At 36.2% G+C, this 17473-nt stretch overlaps 1 protein-coding gene across 2 annotated transcripts in view; it reads left to right on the forward strand.

Moving 5' to 3' along the window:
• The window catches only part of Usp24 (ubiquitin specific peptidase 24), a 127302-nt gene that overhangs the window by 35289 nt on the left and 74540 nt on the right, over positions 1-17473 (forward strand). The window contains exons 9-22 of one of the 2 annotated variants that reach the window (XM_090334752.1): positions 1885-1959; positions 2495-2653; positions 4097-4211; positions 4556-4659; positions 6166-6273; positions 6421-6516; positions 6611-6772; positions 6955-7002; positions 9067-9126; positions 13066-13173; positions 13732-13881; positions 14592-14723; positions 15523-15634; positions 17071-17147. In XM_090334752.1, the coding sequence (XP_090190878.1) occupies positions 1885-1959; positions 2495-2653; positions 4097-4211; positions 4556-4659; positions 6166-6273; positions 6421-6516; positions 6611-6772; positions 6955-7002; positions 9067-9126; positions 13066-13173; positions 13732-13881; positions 14592-14723; positions 15523-15634; positions 17071-17147 (1506 nt within the window). The remainder of the gene's footprint in view (positions 1-1884; positions 1960-2494; positions 2654-4096; positions 4212-4555; positions 4660-6165; positions 6274-6420; positions 6517-6610; positions 6773-6954; positions 7003-9066; positions 9127-13065; positions 13174-13731; positions 13882-14591; positions 14724-15522; positions 15635-17070; positions 17148-17473) is intronic. The other variant, XM_090334753.1, reaches the window with a different exon arrangement.

Here is a 17473-nt window from a genome sequence, read left to right on the forward strand (position 1 = left end):
TTACTTTGTTGTTTCTTTCCATTTCAACTAACAAGCTTTATTGAACAAAGTGTCACATCTAAATACTTTCATTATTCTCTTTATAAATAAGTCTGTGAAACCTGTAATTACAAATAATTTAATAATTGACTTTTAAAATAAATTAAAGCTGAAGATTAAATTTTGGATATATTTATTCCATGAAGAAAATTCAGTATAAATTTTCAGGGTGCTGATTGAGTTGTTTTTTTAGAAATTACAGATCTCTTGTGTGGGGGACAGGTATGTGTGAATTTTAAAGAGACTAAGAAGTATAGGAATAACATATATGATGTCATCTTTAATTATATCAAACTATCCACACTTAAGTTACCAGTAAATTCATGATACATGTTACTTGATATGAATGAACAATTGTCTCCACCACTTGCTACTATTTAGATTCTCTGCTTTCTTCCATTCCTCCCTTGCAAGGATGATGATGGTGATGATAATAATGATAATAATAATACCTATCTCATAGCAGAGAGGAGTAAACAGGGCCTGGTACATGATGGGAAGAGCTCTGACTCTGCTCCAGTCCTTACTATACAATAGGCAGCTGTGTAAATTCTATCTGGATGATTGTTGGATATTACTGTAATTTGCTGTTCATTCTTGATTCTGACAGCTGAATGTTTTCACTACAGTTATTTTTTAAATTATTGAGATGGAAAATGCTAGCTAATATTCTGCCACTTCTCACATGCTGTTTAATGATAATTATCTTTAATTTAGCATTCTGGAGCATTGTGGCTAGTTGATTTTAGCTATAGGCCTCACTTACCTTCATTTAAACCTAGTTTGTACAACAATGTTGTTTTGCATATATTCAGTTTTAATAGTCATGTGGTGGGTACTGGTGGCTCATGCCTATAATCCTAGCTACTCAGGATGCTGGGATATGAGGATCACAATTCAAAGCCAGCCTGGGCACAAAAGTCCATGAGATTCTTTTTTTTTTTTTTTTTTTTTCGTCCTGGGCCTTGAGCTCAGAGCCTGGGCACTATCCTTGGGCTTTCTCAAGGCTAGAGCTCTACCACTTGAGCCACAGCACCATTTCTGGCTTCTTCCTGTGCATGTGGTACCAAGGAATTGAACTTGGGTCTTCGTGCATGCTAGGCAAGCACTCTACCACTAGGCTAAACTCAGCCCCTCCATGAGATTCTCATCTCCAGTTAGTACTACTTCCAGTACTATGGCTCAAGTACTAGAGCGATAGCCTTGGGTTCACACTTCAAGCCCCATGACCAACCAAAAAAAGAAGTCAAATACAAACTTACCCACTTTGTGACAAAAAAAGCACCCTAATGCTTAATGTGTTAAAAAGTTAGTCACTATATCTTGACTTGTTTTTCAAATTACCTTTTTAATGTTTTGGCAGTGTTGGTATTTGAACTCAGAACCTTGTGCTTGCTAGATAGACACCCTACTACTTCTTTTACAGCCCCAGTCCTTTCTGCATTGTTTTTCAGATAGGATCTCACATTTTTGCCTCAACCAGCCTACAGTATGATCCTCCTATTTATACTGCTTAAGTAACTGAGGTAACAGGTGCATGTTCCCATACCCAGCTTTTATTGGTTAGGATAGAATCCATGACCCAGGCTGCCCTTGAATCCCCATGTTCATGATTTCTGCCTCCAGTGTAGCTAAGATTATAAGCAGGAGCTACTGTGCCAGATTCAGATTACTCTTGTAGGATGCAATAACAGGAACTGCATTCACTTTTACTTCATTACTTACTATACACTTAAATATTAACAAGTTAGTGGTGGCACTTAAACTAGAATTTACATTTTTCTTTCTATCTTTTTTCAAAAGGCAGATTCAGGAGACCTAATAACTAGTATTTTATCTTGGCAGCCTATGCTAGACCCAGTCATCCTTACTACAATCCAGGATGTGCGGAGTGTGGAGGAAAAGGATCTCAAGGACAAGGTAATGGTCTTTCCCACCACTTAGGCCTTAGTGCCAATTAGTCCATAAGCAGAGCTAGGACTTGACTTTTCCCACACCATCACTGGATTCTGGTCACATAAAGTTCACATGAAATTAATCTCTTCTTAATCAAAAGTAGTTTTGTGAAACACCAGGGATCTTATCTTAGTCAATAAGATCGATAAGGTATTATCAGTAAATGATAAAGTTCAGCATTTTACTAACATAACCTTGATGGAATACACAGTCAGTATGGAGTGAAAGAACTTAAACATCATGTAATATTAAAACTTGTCTAGAACTGTTTAAAGCCATTGTGGCATTTAATAAGTTCTCCAAAGACCATTCCTTTTCCTTTGCTGATCACTGTGTGCTTCACCTCTGTTCACTATGATTAATTGGCCATGAAAAATATGAGATATCTCCATGCCATTGTTTTCCTGTATTCTTGTGTGTTGTGAGAATTGAGATTAGAATGTTTTTACAGTTCTTTTTTTATGTTGTGTTTTGTTGTTGTTGTTGTTGTTTTAATAAGAGATTGGTTAGCATCCCTGAGCTCTTATCTGCCATTAAGTTACTTTGCATGCGCTTCCAACCGGATCTGGTGACAATTGTGGATGACCTTCGACTTGACATTCTACTGCGCATGCTGAAATCACCACATTTTAGTGCTAAAATGAATTCCCTCAAGGAGGTAAGTTCTGAATTTTTCCCTAGAAGAGTTAAAATACAGATGTTTTTTAATCCTATGAAAACTTGTGGCTATTAATATAAAAATGAGGGGAAAAACAATTTCTCACAGTCATGCAAAAAGAGAATAATGATGATGTAGAAAAGGTTTATGTGTTTAGAAATGTTAGCATCATAATCGTATTACATTCAAAGTTCTCTGGCATTTTTATGAATTCTATTATTTTCAAAGTTGTCTGGCATGTTTATGAATTCTGTATCTTAATCCCTTGGGATATATAGTTTGATATTTGCTAATAGCCTATTTATCTTATTTTAGATAGTTATTACTTTGTCTTCTAACTAATGTTAGGATAAAAAACAAAAGTGAAACAATTTAATATAAGCAAAACAATGAAATGATTTTCTATAACCTCCTAAATTAGCATTAGATCCACACAAACAATGCAGTTTTTGAATAGTAAAAGAAACTGATACATTTACTTATACTCTAGGTATTTTTCCTTTGAATTTTGGAATAGTTTAGGTTCTTGGGTGTAAGTGATATATTAGGGCCCAACAAGAATTTATTAAGGGACAGGACTGTTTCATTTGATTGAGGAATTGAATAGCCAACTATGAGAGGGCAAGAGCACATACGAATATCTAGAATTTGAGACATAGCCAGTGCCTGGTCTGTGTCCAATTCTTGTTGCTGCTGAGCATGCTGCCTGCAATCCTCTTTCTGCCTACAATATGGAATATTCCATATAATTGAGACGCTCACCATGAGTAGCTCACAAGCTTCATACCCTGTACTTTCCATTACCAGAAAGGCACTGTTATTAAATCTGTTATTAGATTTATGGAGCAATTCCTGGTTGAAGACTTGGTTAGATGCCATCACTAGACCAGTCATCAGTAGTGCAGTCAGAATAGGTGTGGGAACTATAAGAAAGGTTCTTATATTTTTTTAAAGCATCAGCACAATTAGTAATCTGATGATTTATTTATTTCCTCCCTCCCTTCCTCCCTCCCTCCCTTCCTCCCTCCCTCCCTCCTTCTTCCTCCTCCTCTTCCTCCTCCTCTTCCTCCTTCTCCCTCCCTCGCCCTCCCTCCCCCCCCTCTCTCTTTCTTTCTTGCCAGTCCTGGGGGCAAGAACTCAGGGCCTGAGCACTGTCCTTGGGCTTTCTCAAGGCTAGAGCTCTACCACTTGAGCCACAGCACACTTCCAGCCTTTTCTATATATATGGTTAAAAGGAATTGAACCCTGCTCTTTATACATGCTTAGGCAAGCACTCTTACCACTAGGCCAAGCTCCTGGCCCTTCTGATGATTTCTAATAGCTTTCTTTTGATACATTTTGGCTACTTATTATATCGTGCAGTATGACTGAAGATTACATATTTTGTGTGTATGTACGTGATTATTCACATTCAATTTAGTCATGATAATTCTGTTGTTTTAGGTAACCAAATTAATAGAAGATAGCACTTTATCCAAATCTGTGAAGAATGCTATAGATACAGACAGATTGTTAGACTGGCTAGTTGAAAACTCAGTTCTGTCAATTGCACTGGAAGGTGAGTTACCTTAAAAAAAGGAATTTCATTTTAAAAAGTGTTAAATTGGGGCTGGGAGTTTGGCCTAGTGGTAGAGTGCTTGCCTAGCATGCACAAAGACCTGGGTTCGATTCCTCAGTACCACATACATAGCAAAAAGCCAGAAGTGGTGCTGTGGCTCAAGTGGTAGAGGCCTAGCCTTAAGAAAATCCAGGAACAGTGCTCAGGCCCTGAGCCCAAGCCCAGGACTGGCCAAAAAAAAAAAGTGTTAAATTGTTTATTGGAATTATCTTATACCAGGTTGTTATTTCATTCAGTCATTATCCATTATAATCTGAGTTCATTTTTTGTGCTTTTTCTACTAGGCAACATAGACCAAGCACAATACTGTGACCGTATAAAGGGAATTATTGAACTCTTGGGCAGTAAATTGTCTTTAGATGAGCTCACTAAAATCTGGAAGATACAGGTAAGTTGAATTTTTTCTTTTTTCCTGACAAATTTACATTGCAGAAGGAAGGTAGTGGTAAGTGGTATTAGAACTGGGACCTCTATCTTGCTTTAAACAGAGTAGCTGTATTTAGTCTGTTTAAAAGTCTTCTTGAGCATTATGAATTAGGAGTGGGTATAAATTTTTGTTGTTGTTTTCTGATCCTGGGGTTTGAACTCTGGACTTGGTTGCTGTCCTTGAGCTTTTGTGTTTGAGGCTAGTGCCTTTTGTAGTTAATTGGAGATAAGAGTCTCACAGACTTTCCTGACCCGGCTGGCTTTGAACCATGAACCTCAGATCTCAGCTTCCTGAATAGTTAGGATTATAGGTATAAGCCTATCAGTGCCAAGCGTGTGTCCAGCGTTGTTTTTATGATATTGTTGACCAATGTGGTCATTCAGATTTGCATCCAGAAACACACTTTATTTCCTTCTGTGTCATCTCCCAGCACCACCTCTGACTGGCAAAACTGATAGCTGGCAGGGGACGCTGAGAATTGTAGTTGGCAGGCTCCTAACCCATTTTTGCAGATTAACTATAGAAACTTAGGACCAGGATTTCTTTTTTTTTCTTTTTAAAGAAACCTAGCCTAGCACAGTAGCTCACTTCTGTAATCCTAGCTATTCAGGAGACTGAGATCTGTGGATTGTGATTCAAAGCCAGCCCAGGCACTAAAAACCAAGAGACTCTGTTAATCACTAGAAAAGGGGACCTGGGGCTGTGGCTCAAGGGGTAGGGTAGTAGCCTTGAGCTGAAGAGCTCAGAGGCAACACCCAAGCCCAGAATTTAAGCCCCATGACCCACCCCCCTCCAAAGAAAATGAAAAAATAGTCTTTGATTGTATAGATGTTTCTTCCCATGTTTGTCTTAGGTTGAATGTAATGCTTCGTGAGTGTATATTTTGAATCTATATAAGGTTGAAGATTAGAATAGAGATCACCATATTTATATTAGATACATTAAATGGAAAGTTCTGTGTGTATAATACATATTGAAAAAATTGAAGAAATGAGTTTATCAATACCTTACCCTGTCAAGTTTCACTTTTAAATCATAGGTCAAGAGTAGGTCTAACTCTATGTGTACACTGATTTCCCTTACTAGCTGAGTCACAAAGTATTTATTTAAAATAAGATAAAACCCTAAACTGAGACCATCAAGATCATTTATAAAATGGCACATTTGTTATGTAGTTTAATCAATTTGAATTTCTTAACCTTGTTGAAAATATTCTCTTAAATTTCAAACTGAGAACTTGATTCTCATTTTTTCACATTACCCTTTTAATGATTTAATGCTCTTAGGAATTCAAGTAAAAATCAGGTGATAACCATTACTATTAGTTATTAGATGTGGGCTTGTCAATATTACTATGCCAGGGACTGCTTATTAGTCAACTTATATTGTTTCTTTTGCTTTATAAATGTCATGTGAAGAGACAGGTTTTGCCATGTTCCAAATCTAAACTGTTGTCCTTTTTTCTAGTCTGGACAGTCATCTACCGTGATCGAGAACATTCACACGATTATTGCTGCTGCAGCTGTAAAATTTAATTCAGATCAACTTAATCATTTGTTTGTTCTCATTCAGAAGGTGTGTGTTCAAACTTGCTTACTTTGAACTCTTCCAAAAGAGTTTTAAGTTCTTTAAGCTCCTTAACTCCTCCAGTAGCTAAGTTTAATGTACTTTAAATTTTGGCTTGTGAAGCCATCTCAGTGTCTTGTTTTTTCTGTTATATAGAGCTGGGAGACAGAGAGTGATAGAGTAAGGCAGAAACTGCTGAGTCTAATTGGAAGAATAGGCCGGGAAGCCCGCTTTGAGACCACTTCTGGAAAGGCAAGAAAATTAAATGAGTTTTTCTTTAATCTACAAATGTTTGTAGCAGCTTTATGTGCATATCCGCTGACTCATCATAGTGGTGTTATTATAGGTATTAGATGTACTCTGGGAACTGGCTCATCTTCCAACCCTGCCCAGCAGCCTTATTCAGCAAGCATTGGAGGAGCACCTGACAATCCTTAGTGATGCATATGCAGTGAAGGAAGCAGTCAAGAGGAGCTACATCATTAAATGCATAGAAGATATTAAAAGGGTTGGTTTTATCTTTTGCCTAATTTTGTTGTCAATAGTAACAATATAATGAACAATTAGAGCCAAGTAGTTTTCATCCCCTATTAGGTAAACTAAATGTCCTGTCTGAGCCTTAGAGTCTAAATTTAGAAAATGTCCTTTTTCATCAGATCACTTATATGTCTCTTAAAATGAAATTTTCAGCCTGGAGAATGGTCAGGTTTGGAAAGAAACAAGAAGGATGGATTCAAGGTAAGAATTTTTGCAGATGGAACCAACTCAGAGGTACACTAATAGTTATTACCTTTAATAAAACTTGCATCATAATTTCAAAATAGTACATTTTAGTGGTTTTTTTTTTTTTTGGCCGGTACTTAGGCTTGAACTTGGGGCCTGGACACTGTCCTTGGGCTTTCTCAAGGATAATGCTCTACCACTTGAGCCATAGCATCACTTCGGGCTTTTATTGTGTACATGGTACCAAGGAATAGAAGCCAGGACTTTGTGCATGATAGGCAAGCACTCTACCACTAGGCCATCATCCCAGCCATTTTAATGTTTCTTATATTAGCATGATGTTGATGATCCTTGTTTCATTTAAAGGTTGGTAGTTTTAAAGGAAAAATGTATATGTATGAAATTTTATATAGATTTAATGATATTTTGTAAAAGATTTCAAACTTAGTTTTCCTCTCTAAAATTAGAACCAAAGTATATATAATTTTATTAAGTGCAGTGGATATTATGCCCCTGTTTCTCCAGTCAGGGAGAAGAGGCACATTTGTAGGTAAGAGAGAAACAACGGAAGAAGACAATTATTCATTGATGGAATATAGTTTTTCAGGTTCTCAATTCAAATGTGTTCCTCAATAATTCCTTAAGCACATGGTTATTGAATGTGTACTTAGAATTGACTCTCATTTTTAGAAGGTGGGATTAAAGAGCACCTATAAGAGAACAAGGGCTGTGGAAGCCCTAACTTTAGAACTCTGGCCCCAAGGATGTTAGTGAACTTTAGAATGCCCTTAGAAGTAATAGTTCACAGATACAGCAATGCTGGTGGCAGCACTCCTGTTGCTCCTGTCCTTAAACCTCAGTCGGAAAGAGTTTATTACAGTGGCTATTTGAATAGAATATGTTACCGTTGTTACAGCAGCCCTGATTATGTTTGTAGTCTTCAGGGAGCCCACACTAAACTTAAAGCCTTACTGCAGTAGATGGGATCTCATTTTCTGAATTTCATGTTAATATTAATGTAAGAAGAGTTTCTTATAAAATAGCTAGTGCTTAATATTTCTTCAGTCTAATATATTACTTGGATTTCATTGGTATTTCTTCAAAGGAGCTGGGATACTCCTAATTTCCATTGGTGTATTCAGAGACTTACCTTTGGTGACTTAATGGACTTTTTGTATTGTTTTATATTTGTCACTGGTTACAAAGTTTCCTTGGGGGTATTTAAGAATGTTATGTTTCCTATTTCTGATAGTGAAATTTGATCAGATGGGATTTTCTGTATGTGATTTCCTTTTAGACATTTTGAAAGATACTGACAAACCAGAGTTAGTTTTAAGAAATTATTCTTTAATTCAGAAGCCTTACTCTTTCTACTGAGTTTGAATTTTTCCTATTTTCTCAGCTCAATGAGTTAGATAATTTAGCAAACTTTCCTTGTGATTAAAAGATTTTCATCAACTTATTGAGGTTTAGGTCCTAGTAGCAGTAGGAGGAGGCAAAGAGTCTCTAGTAAAACAGTCTTTTCTTCTCAGCAACACACACTTATTTTTAGTTGTGAAGGTCAAAGCTGAAGGGACTCTTCCCTCTTCCCCCACCCTCTAGAGAAATAGCTTTTAGAATCAGAAAATCCTTCTTGGTCTTTTCCTCCTTTGTCATAGTGAGACATTATTTAACTCTTACAATCAGTCATACTGTTGCATCTTTATTGCTTCTCTTTGCAGTTACTTCATTCATGTCTTTGTTTTGTAACAAAACCTGAAGAAATAGGGAAAATTCTGAAGTCCTTTTGTGGGACTTGAAAGTAGTATCTTCCTTGTTTTTTGTTTTTTGTTTTTTTTTAATTTCCCCACTGCTCCCAATAAAGAAATTCCCATGTACAATAATAGTCTCTTCCAGTAATATCTTGCATTTTTATATAGCACTAGCCAATTTACTAAGTGCTTTCATACTTAAGTACACATTGCTAAAGGGGGGGCAGTGGGAAGATCAAAGCCCCCTGGATATGGCTCCAGGCAGGGGGGTGAAGTATTTACTGCACTAAAGATGTTTTTTTGTGCTATGCCCTTTCCTGCCAGGCAGCAAGGTGGGCTGACTGGGGATTATGTCTCCCTGCCAGGCTACACAGAAACTAAGCAAAGGGTAAGACAAGATCACCCACCTCGTATCCCCTCCCATCCTCAGCTACCTCTTTGCCCCCAACTGATTCCCTTCCCTCTGCTTTTGACACTCTTAAAATCCCCAAGTTCCACTGTTGTGTTGAGATCTCTGACCTTTATTTAACTGTTTCTGTAGATTCTGCCAAGGTCCCCTCAGCTCCTTCAGTCCTCTTTCTTCCCTTCGCTTCTTCTATACTTTCCACTGTCCATTCCAACCCATTCTTCCTTATTTCACTTCTTTTTTTTTCAATTAAAAAATTTAAATGTACTCATCCAACAAAATTACTAAAATACCAATTTTTAAAATAGCAATTTTACTCAGTTAGTTGTGTTTGCATATTCTCTAAGTTGTGTTCTTCAAGGCCTCCTAGGACAGCCCTGGTAGGTTTTCAATAAATGTAAGTTCCTCCACTTATTTTTTACTCTGCACCCTGTGAACATACTTAAATCCTCAATTATATAGGCTATGTCCTTTATCTGAAATGCTTGGGCCAGAAGTGTTTCAGACTTTGAGCATTTTCTATTTTGTAATTTCTGCATAGACTGTACTCATTGAACATCCCTAATCTAAAGTTCTAAAATCCTGAATAAAAATCTTTTTGATCCTGGCACTCTGAATTTCAGAATGAAGATTTGGGGTTCGAGATCCTCAACCTGTACTGTTAAGTTGCCTCAACTTGCCAGAACATACAACAGAAAGTAGATGTGGCAAGATGTGTCTCACAGTGATATGCTTAGTGGAGGAGGAGAAGTAGAGGAGGAAATGTATAAACAGTTTCTTCCTAATGCAAGGATTCTTTCTTTAGTTCTAGATAAAATTCTGAAATAGCAAGGCAGATGAGGAAGTGAGAGTGTTCTATTTTGAAACAAGAACTCAAGAAAGAATATGAAAGCATTCTCTGGGTACTTACAGGACTACTCTAGAGACATTTGGTGTAGTTTACTGTTTTTTTTTCTTTTTTTTTTAAACTCCTAAAGAGTTACATGGATACATATTTCAGTATCCATGAGCTGTTTTTTTAGAACAATTTGAAAACAGTATACACTGCATCCTGAGGTACTGCATTCCTCATCATTGGAAATAAATCTTAAACATAGGTGTAGAGGTTAAACCATTTTACTTCTAAGCTTTTGTGGACATCCCATTAACTATGAAATCTCAACACCAAGACATCATCAACTATTGGCATTTTCATTGTTTATCACAGTCTGCAGTAATTAGGGAAGAGTAATTTAAATTTCTCTTGGGAAAATATAGATTAGGTGGGATAAATAATACTAAATAATACATTTACTGATTGCTGCACTTTAGCAAGGCTGTATCAGAAAGAATTCTTCAATTTTAATTTTATATAATTTTTCTATTTTTTAACATATAATTAATTTACCTTCAAAAAGTAATTTCCCTTGTTAAGTGAAAGCATTCTAGTCATAATTGACTTAACTGGTCATAATGATACTGTTTAATATGAATGTGTGCCTACTGCTAAAGAGTTCATATTTATACCCTAATTTTTGTTATCCTTCTAGAAGGTATGGATTTGGATGTAAACTCACAGTTTTACTCATGGTTATTTTGTAACTTATTTTAGCAAAAATTTAATAGTTTCTCAAGTAGTTTCATTTACTAAATACCTTATTTCTGTGATTCTAAGATGCTTGTGAATCTAGCATGTATCCTCAAGGGAAATTGCACATTTACTTTTCTTAACTATTGCTTGGAGTCATGGTCAGAGGCCACCCAGATAGGTACAGTTTCCCCATAGCACACCGATGGTCATTGTCATTATATATTACAAACTCATTGGATCTGCTGAATCCTTTCACATTAGCTGTGAAATTTTGAGGCATGTTAAAGAATGGAGTTTTGTTTGTTACTTTGTTACTACTGAAGCTGCTTTTTTTCTGACTGATAAGTACTTCCAATTAAATAACTTCTCTTGAATTAAGATGCAGCTTAAGAGAGCCTAGTGATACAGCCCTTCTTCATTAGGATATCAGTCTTGTCACACCAACTTCCAACCTTGAAAAATGCTTTAATCTGAGACCACTGACAGCTTACTTTTAGTTTCAGATTAGTCAGTTTTGCATCATTATGTAACCTTTTTGATATTTAAGCAACAAATTAGTGAGTCAAGTTTAAGTTCAAAAATCATCCTCTTCAGAACTTGATAATACCTGTACACATGTCTTTTGTATAGAGTTAATTTGCACATAGTCACGTGAGAACTGCTATCAAAACTTACACCTATATTTAGTGGTTGCTAAGATTCTTCTGATGAAATTTGTAAGACTTAATTTTGGAAATGTTAAAATTTATAAAACTTCTATCTTAGAATCTAGGAAATAATGGTATTTACTAATTGGCTAAATCTCTATGAGACAAGAAAAACAGCATGGTTTTGTCATTAGCTTACACACATCGACATATTCAGCAGTTACGTGTTTTTCTGCAAAAGACTTCAAAATTGTTTTTCCTCCCCACAGGGGTCTTTTGTAAAAAGAGCCTATAAAAGAATGCTTTTAAAACAACAACAAAAAATAGCTTCTTAAACACATGCCATGACTTAAGCTTTGTTTTTGTTTTCTTAAAATTAATAAGCAGGTGATTAGTAATATTTAATCTGGTATTCTTTGAAAATTTGAAATGATATTTCATAGTTCAAAGGGTGCTTTTTTTTTGGTGGGTCATGAGGCTTGAACTCAGGCTGGGTGCTGTCCCTGTACCCTTCAGCTCAAGGCTACCACCCTACCCTTGAGCCAAGCCCTACTTCCCATTTTCTTGAGGTTGATTGGAGATAAGAGACTCAGGCCCTTTTGTGCCTGGGCTGGCTTTGAATCTTGATTCTCAGATCTCAGCCTCCTGTGTAGCTAGAATTACTGGTGTGAGCCACCGCTTCCACTAGGGTGTTTTTTTTTCTCTTAAAAGGAGAAAAACAGTGTTATAAATGTCAGAGTAGATTGTCATGATCCAATTTCAATTTTGAAAGTGTTTTGAAATGCCAAGTATAATGTGAAGAAACAATGTAATAATAAGAAGAAAGAGGTTATTAGGGGGTGAAATGTGATGAGAGACTGGGATTGAACCCAAAGCCTTGCATTCCCAGCCCTTATCAATGCAATTAATTCTTAAATTGTTCTGAAAAATGGAAACATTTTCTTTAATATGTAGATTACAGTTAATATCTTGACCAAGTTGTTGCTATCTTAATGATATAACTAAAGGAAACCCTAGCCGAGTGAGGTGGCTTACACCTGTAATCCTAGCTACTCAGGAGGCTGAAATCTGAGGATTGTGGTTCAAAGCCAGCCCAGCACTACTTACCATGGAGGTAAGACTGGACTCTTACCTACAGTTAGTCACTAGAAAATTGAAAGTGATGCTGGTGCTGTGGCTGAAGGGGTAGGGTGGAAGCCTTAAGCTGAAGAGCTCAAGGACAGCGCCCAGGCCCAAGAGTCTAAGCCCCAGGACTGACTAAAAAAAGAAAGCCTGTTTTGCTTGCCAGTTTATTATTAGGTTTTCGCCATGAATTTATTTTATTTTGTTAGTATGTCTTAAGCAGCCTGTGCTACTTAATCTATCCTCTGAAATTGCTAATTCTTTGTCTGTTTTTTGCTGGTATACCCTATACATTTACTGTCATCTCACATCCACTCCTGTTTGCAGTTCTTGGCCTTAAGAAATTGCATGCAGAATAAGAAATTGAAGACAATTAGGAGTGCATGATGATAAACTATGAATTAGCAATATGAAAATGAATTATGAATTATGAAAATGAATTATGATAAACTATGAATTAGCAATATGAAAAAAGGAAAATAATAGAATGTTTAACGATTGACTTGGAAATTTTTTGTAGCTAATACATGAATCTGCTGTTCATCTCTAAATTTACTTAATATAATTTCTTCTTAACTGTAGTCATCTCAGCTTAATAACCCCCAGTTTGTATGGGTGGTGCCAGCTTTACGTCAGCTCCATGAAATCACCCGTTCATTCATAAAACAAACGTATCAAAAACAAGACAAGGTAAGAGTATAACTACTTTGGATTACTATAATTAGTTTTGTTGAGACAAAATAAGGCTAAAATTTTTTAGTTTATTGTTATTGTCTTCTATCTGTAATTACTGTTAATGTGGTTTAAATAATTTGATAATCTTGAATTTCAATATCTGTGGTGTTACTCTTGTGATATATCCGTGTTTATGTTTATAGAAATAATTAAGCCAATTTCAAAAAGAATGATATCAAATTTTGAAAAGATATAAAATTGTTTTATATAGTTAAAAAGTTTACTTGGCCTAAACAACTAGCTTTTTCTCAGTGTTATAGACCTACGAAGAATGATCTGGAAAAGTGACAGGAACTGAAAACTCAAAAGATAATCTCTTTTAGATGCAAAAGATTAACAAGTATCTTAGTTCCCTATTGAATGTACAAACCAGATTGATTTTGTTTGCTGTTGCATAAGAAATGTGAAGAAATAATTCTTGTTTTCTCTCTCACATGGGGTTACAACTGAAAATAGAATTTGTATTAAACCTACAAAATTTTCATACCATTTTTCTTTGTTATATCTTTTAAGAGCATCATCCAAGACTTGAAGAAAAACTTTGAAATAGTAAAATTGGTAACAGGAAGTTTAATAGCTTGTCATCGACTTGCAGCAGCTGTAGCTGGGCCTGGAGGCTTGACTGGTTTGACCCTAGTGGATGGCCGATACACTTACCGGGAGGTATCAGGCACTGTGTTTTTATTTCATGATTTTCAGCATTGACTTGACCCTTTTCTACTTGAACTATAAATACTTGAACTATAATACTTGGTGTGTATAACCATAAAGAAATAACATGAAAGAAGAGAGAGGCAGGGGGACTGAAAGAGAAAGATAATGAGCTTTTCTGTTCAAGGTTAGCACTCTCCCACTTGAGCTACACAGCTCTACTTGCAGGTTTTGGGTAGTCATTTGGAGATAAGAGTCTCACAGACTTTCTGCCTGGGCTAACTTTGAATTGCATCCTCGGATCTCAGCATCTTGAGTAGCTAGGATTACAGATGTGCGCCACTGGTGCCCAGCTATCTTTTTAATTACGAGACAACTTTTGTGTCTTGACAATAATGGTTTCAAATTGAAGTTTAGAAAAATATTTGTAGATTAGTATTTCAGTAAACTACCTAAGAATTTCTTCTAGCAGTAAGATTAATTTTTTATTTAGGTATGAAGTAGTTATTATCTACAGATAATAAGTTATGCCTTTTAAATAAACTTACTGGGTAGTTTTTGAAAAATCTCAGTCTTTCATTTGTTTGTGATGTTTTACTCTGAAATGACTGGAATGACATATTACTGACATTTAGAGTCAGCTGAATTTGTAATAGACTTGAGGGAGCTTTCTGTAAGGTGTGGATACCTAAAATTAACATTCGTATTATTTCTTTTTGCAGTATTTAGAGGCACACCTGAAATTTTTAGCATTTTTCTTGCAAGAAGCCACTCTGTATCTTGGGTGGAACAGAGCAAAGGAAATATGGGAGTGCCTTGTGACTGGCCAGGATGTTTGTGAATTAGATCGAGAGGTAAGAAGGTAGGATTGTAGATAAGTAAGGCAGAAATATTTAAATACCACACTCTTACTTTGCATCTCACATTTTTTTGTGCCTCATATCTTAAATTTCCAAATATTTTACAGTTTATACAAGCATAAACATAAATAGTATTGAGTGGAAAATTATCAGTACTGGAAAACATGTTTTGTGGAATACATATCCCTGAGACAAGTGAATGTGGGAATTCTTGGATAGACAAATGATTATGGGAATTCTTGGATAATTTTTATGTCATTCTGAACAAAATACCAAATTCAACCCAAGTATACAAATAAAGAATTAAAGATATATTTTAATTCCCTGCCTTGAAACTACTAAGTTATTACTAGAAAACCCTGAGCTCCTTAAAATGATATTGCATCCTAGGAACATTGGCAAAGAAGCAGTTTGTCAAAAACGTAGTAAACCAGGAACATAAACATTTGCTTTGATATTTGTTAACAAGTCTTACATGTCATTGTTAAAGAATTATATTAACTCCTTCATGCATTTGTTGAGAGACTAACTGGTTAGCATCATGCTTGACACTATAAGGCTTAAAAAGTTACTGGTAAAACTAAAATGTGAGTGTATGTTTGGATTAACTGGGGAAAAGATTAGTAGCAACTTTTCATTTAACTTCAGAATTGCACGCATTTCAGTTTTGAGTGGCATGTGACAATTAAACAAACTTATAAGCATTAAAAGATGTCCTTTACTTTCCCTGTGTGTGTTTTTGCTTGGAAAGTAGTTTGGTTGTTTATAGGATCATATCCGTCTTAATCCACAGATGTGCTTTGAGTGGTTTACAAAAGGGCAGCATGATCTTGAGAGTGATGTTCAGCAGCAACTCTTCAAGGAGAAAATACTAAAATTGGAGTCATATGAGATCACTATGAATGGTAAGCAAACTTACACTAGTAATGAGCTGGGAGCATAGCTAAAGCACCTGCCTAACGGGCTAGAGGTCCTGTGCTCAAATCCCAATTCCGTCCTAAAGAGAGAGAAGATAGGAAGTGGTGCTGTAGCTCAGCATCATAGAGTGATAGCCTTGAGCTGAAGAGCTCAGGGACAGTGCCCAAGTTCAAGCCCCCCCATGACCAACAAAGAGGAAAAAAAAGGTGGGGGGAGGAAGAGAAAAAAAATGTGAGCATAATTCTACTAAAAATATGAACATAATCCTACTAATATATGGTTCCAGTTTCTTTCACACTCTCATTAATATTTAAGATTGTCTTGCCTTATTTTTTAAGACATCCTAGCAGGTGTGTGGCAGTGTGTTTTCTCCCCTGATGCATAATGATATTGAGCATCTAGCTACTCTGATCTCTTGGCTATATGTATATATCCTTCAGTAAAATATATATTCAACTACTGTGCTCATCTTTTTATTGAGTTGTTTACCTTTTGATTGTTGAGTTGTTAGACTTCTCTATATATGGGATACAGTTACATATTTTGCAAATCTTCCTATTTTGCTTGTATTGTTTTCCTGATAATGTACTTTGAAATATGAGTGTAAATTGTGATTGTGCAGTTTACCTGTTTTTTTGTTTGTTTGTTTTGCCAGTCCTGGAGCTTGAACTCAGGGCTTGAGCACTGTCCTTGGGATTTCTTAAGACTAGAGCTCTACCACTTGAGCCACAGCACCACTTCCGGCTTTTTTCTATGTATGTGGCACCGAGGAATCGAACCCCAGTCTTCATACATGCTAGGCAAACACTCTACCACTAGGCCAAACTCCCAGCCAACCTTTATCTTTTTAAGTATCTTTAAATATTTGTAAAAGGGGGCTTTAATTCAACATCTTTATTTATGTTTACATTACACCTTGATGCCTATATATTTCTGGTGCCTGTGGGTTTTTAATTATTTGTCAGTAAGTGCATGCTAGGATTGGGGCATGACCGCGGGCCTCTGGTTCTTTTTACACTTTTTCCGCTCAGGCCTCATACTTTACTCCTTGAGTCACACCTCCAATTCCAATGTTTTTGGTTAATTGAAGGTAAGAGTCTCTCAGATTTGTCTGCTCTACTGGTCTCTTAACTGCAAGATCTCAAGTCCTGAGATCTAGCTACAGGATTATAGGTGTAATCCAGTGCACATGACTGCTTATCTTTCAGAGATAGGGTCCATGTATGTTGCTCAGGCTGATCTGGAACTCTTAGGTTCAGTCTTCCCATCTGTCTTTATAGTAGCTGCTTGTGCTTTTGATTCCATATCTAATAAACTGTTGCTAATAATTTTGTGTTTTAAGCTGCTGATTTATTTTGAATCTTTTCATTGACTTTCTGTGTACTTAGAGTACATCAATTTGTCTGGCATTCTATAATTTCAGGTTTTAACTTATTTAAGACTTTTTTTGAAAATGTGAATCTCTGTGATCATCGATTAAAAAGACAAGGCGCTCAATTGGTAAGTGCATTGTTCTCAATTCCAGATAATTTAGATTAGTATAATTTGATATTTTAACAAAATACCAAAACTCTTATGTCCTAATTACTGCCTTACCTCATCAACCTCCTGAGGGACCAAATTCCTGTCTCATAATTAACTAGGCTTCTTTGGATCAAGAGGCAGTAGTGCCCTCCTGTGGCTAGGTGAATATTGAAAGGGAATAGTTTCCTATCTAGGCATCCAATTCAGCTGTACCTATCATTGTAAGAGTCTTCAGTCCTAGGATCTCAATAGGGATTGCAGAGTAAATTGTAAGCAAAATGAAGCAGGAAAATAGGAATCTG

Source organism: Megascapheus bottae, chromosome 6 (assembly GCF_031878675.1).
Source record: "Megascapheus bottae isolate mThoBot1 chromosome 6, mThoBot2.hap1, whole genome shotgun sequence".
Taxonomy (NCBI): domain Eukaryota; kingdom Metazoa; phylum Chordata; class Mammalia; order Rodentia; family Geomyidae; genus Megascapheus; species Megascapheus bottae.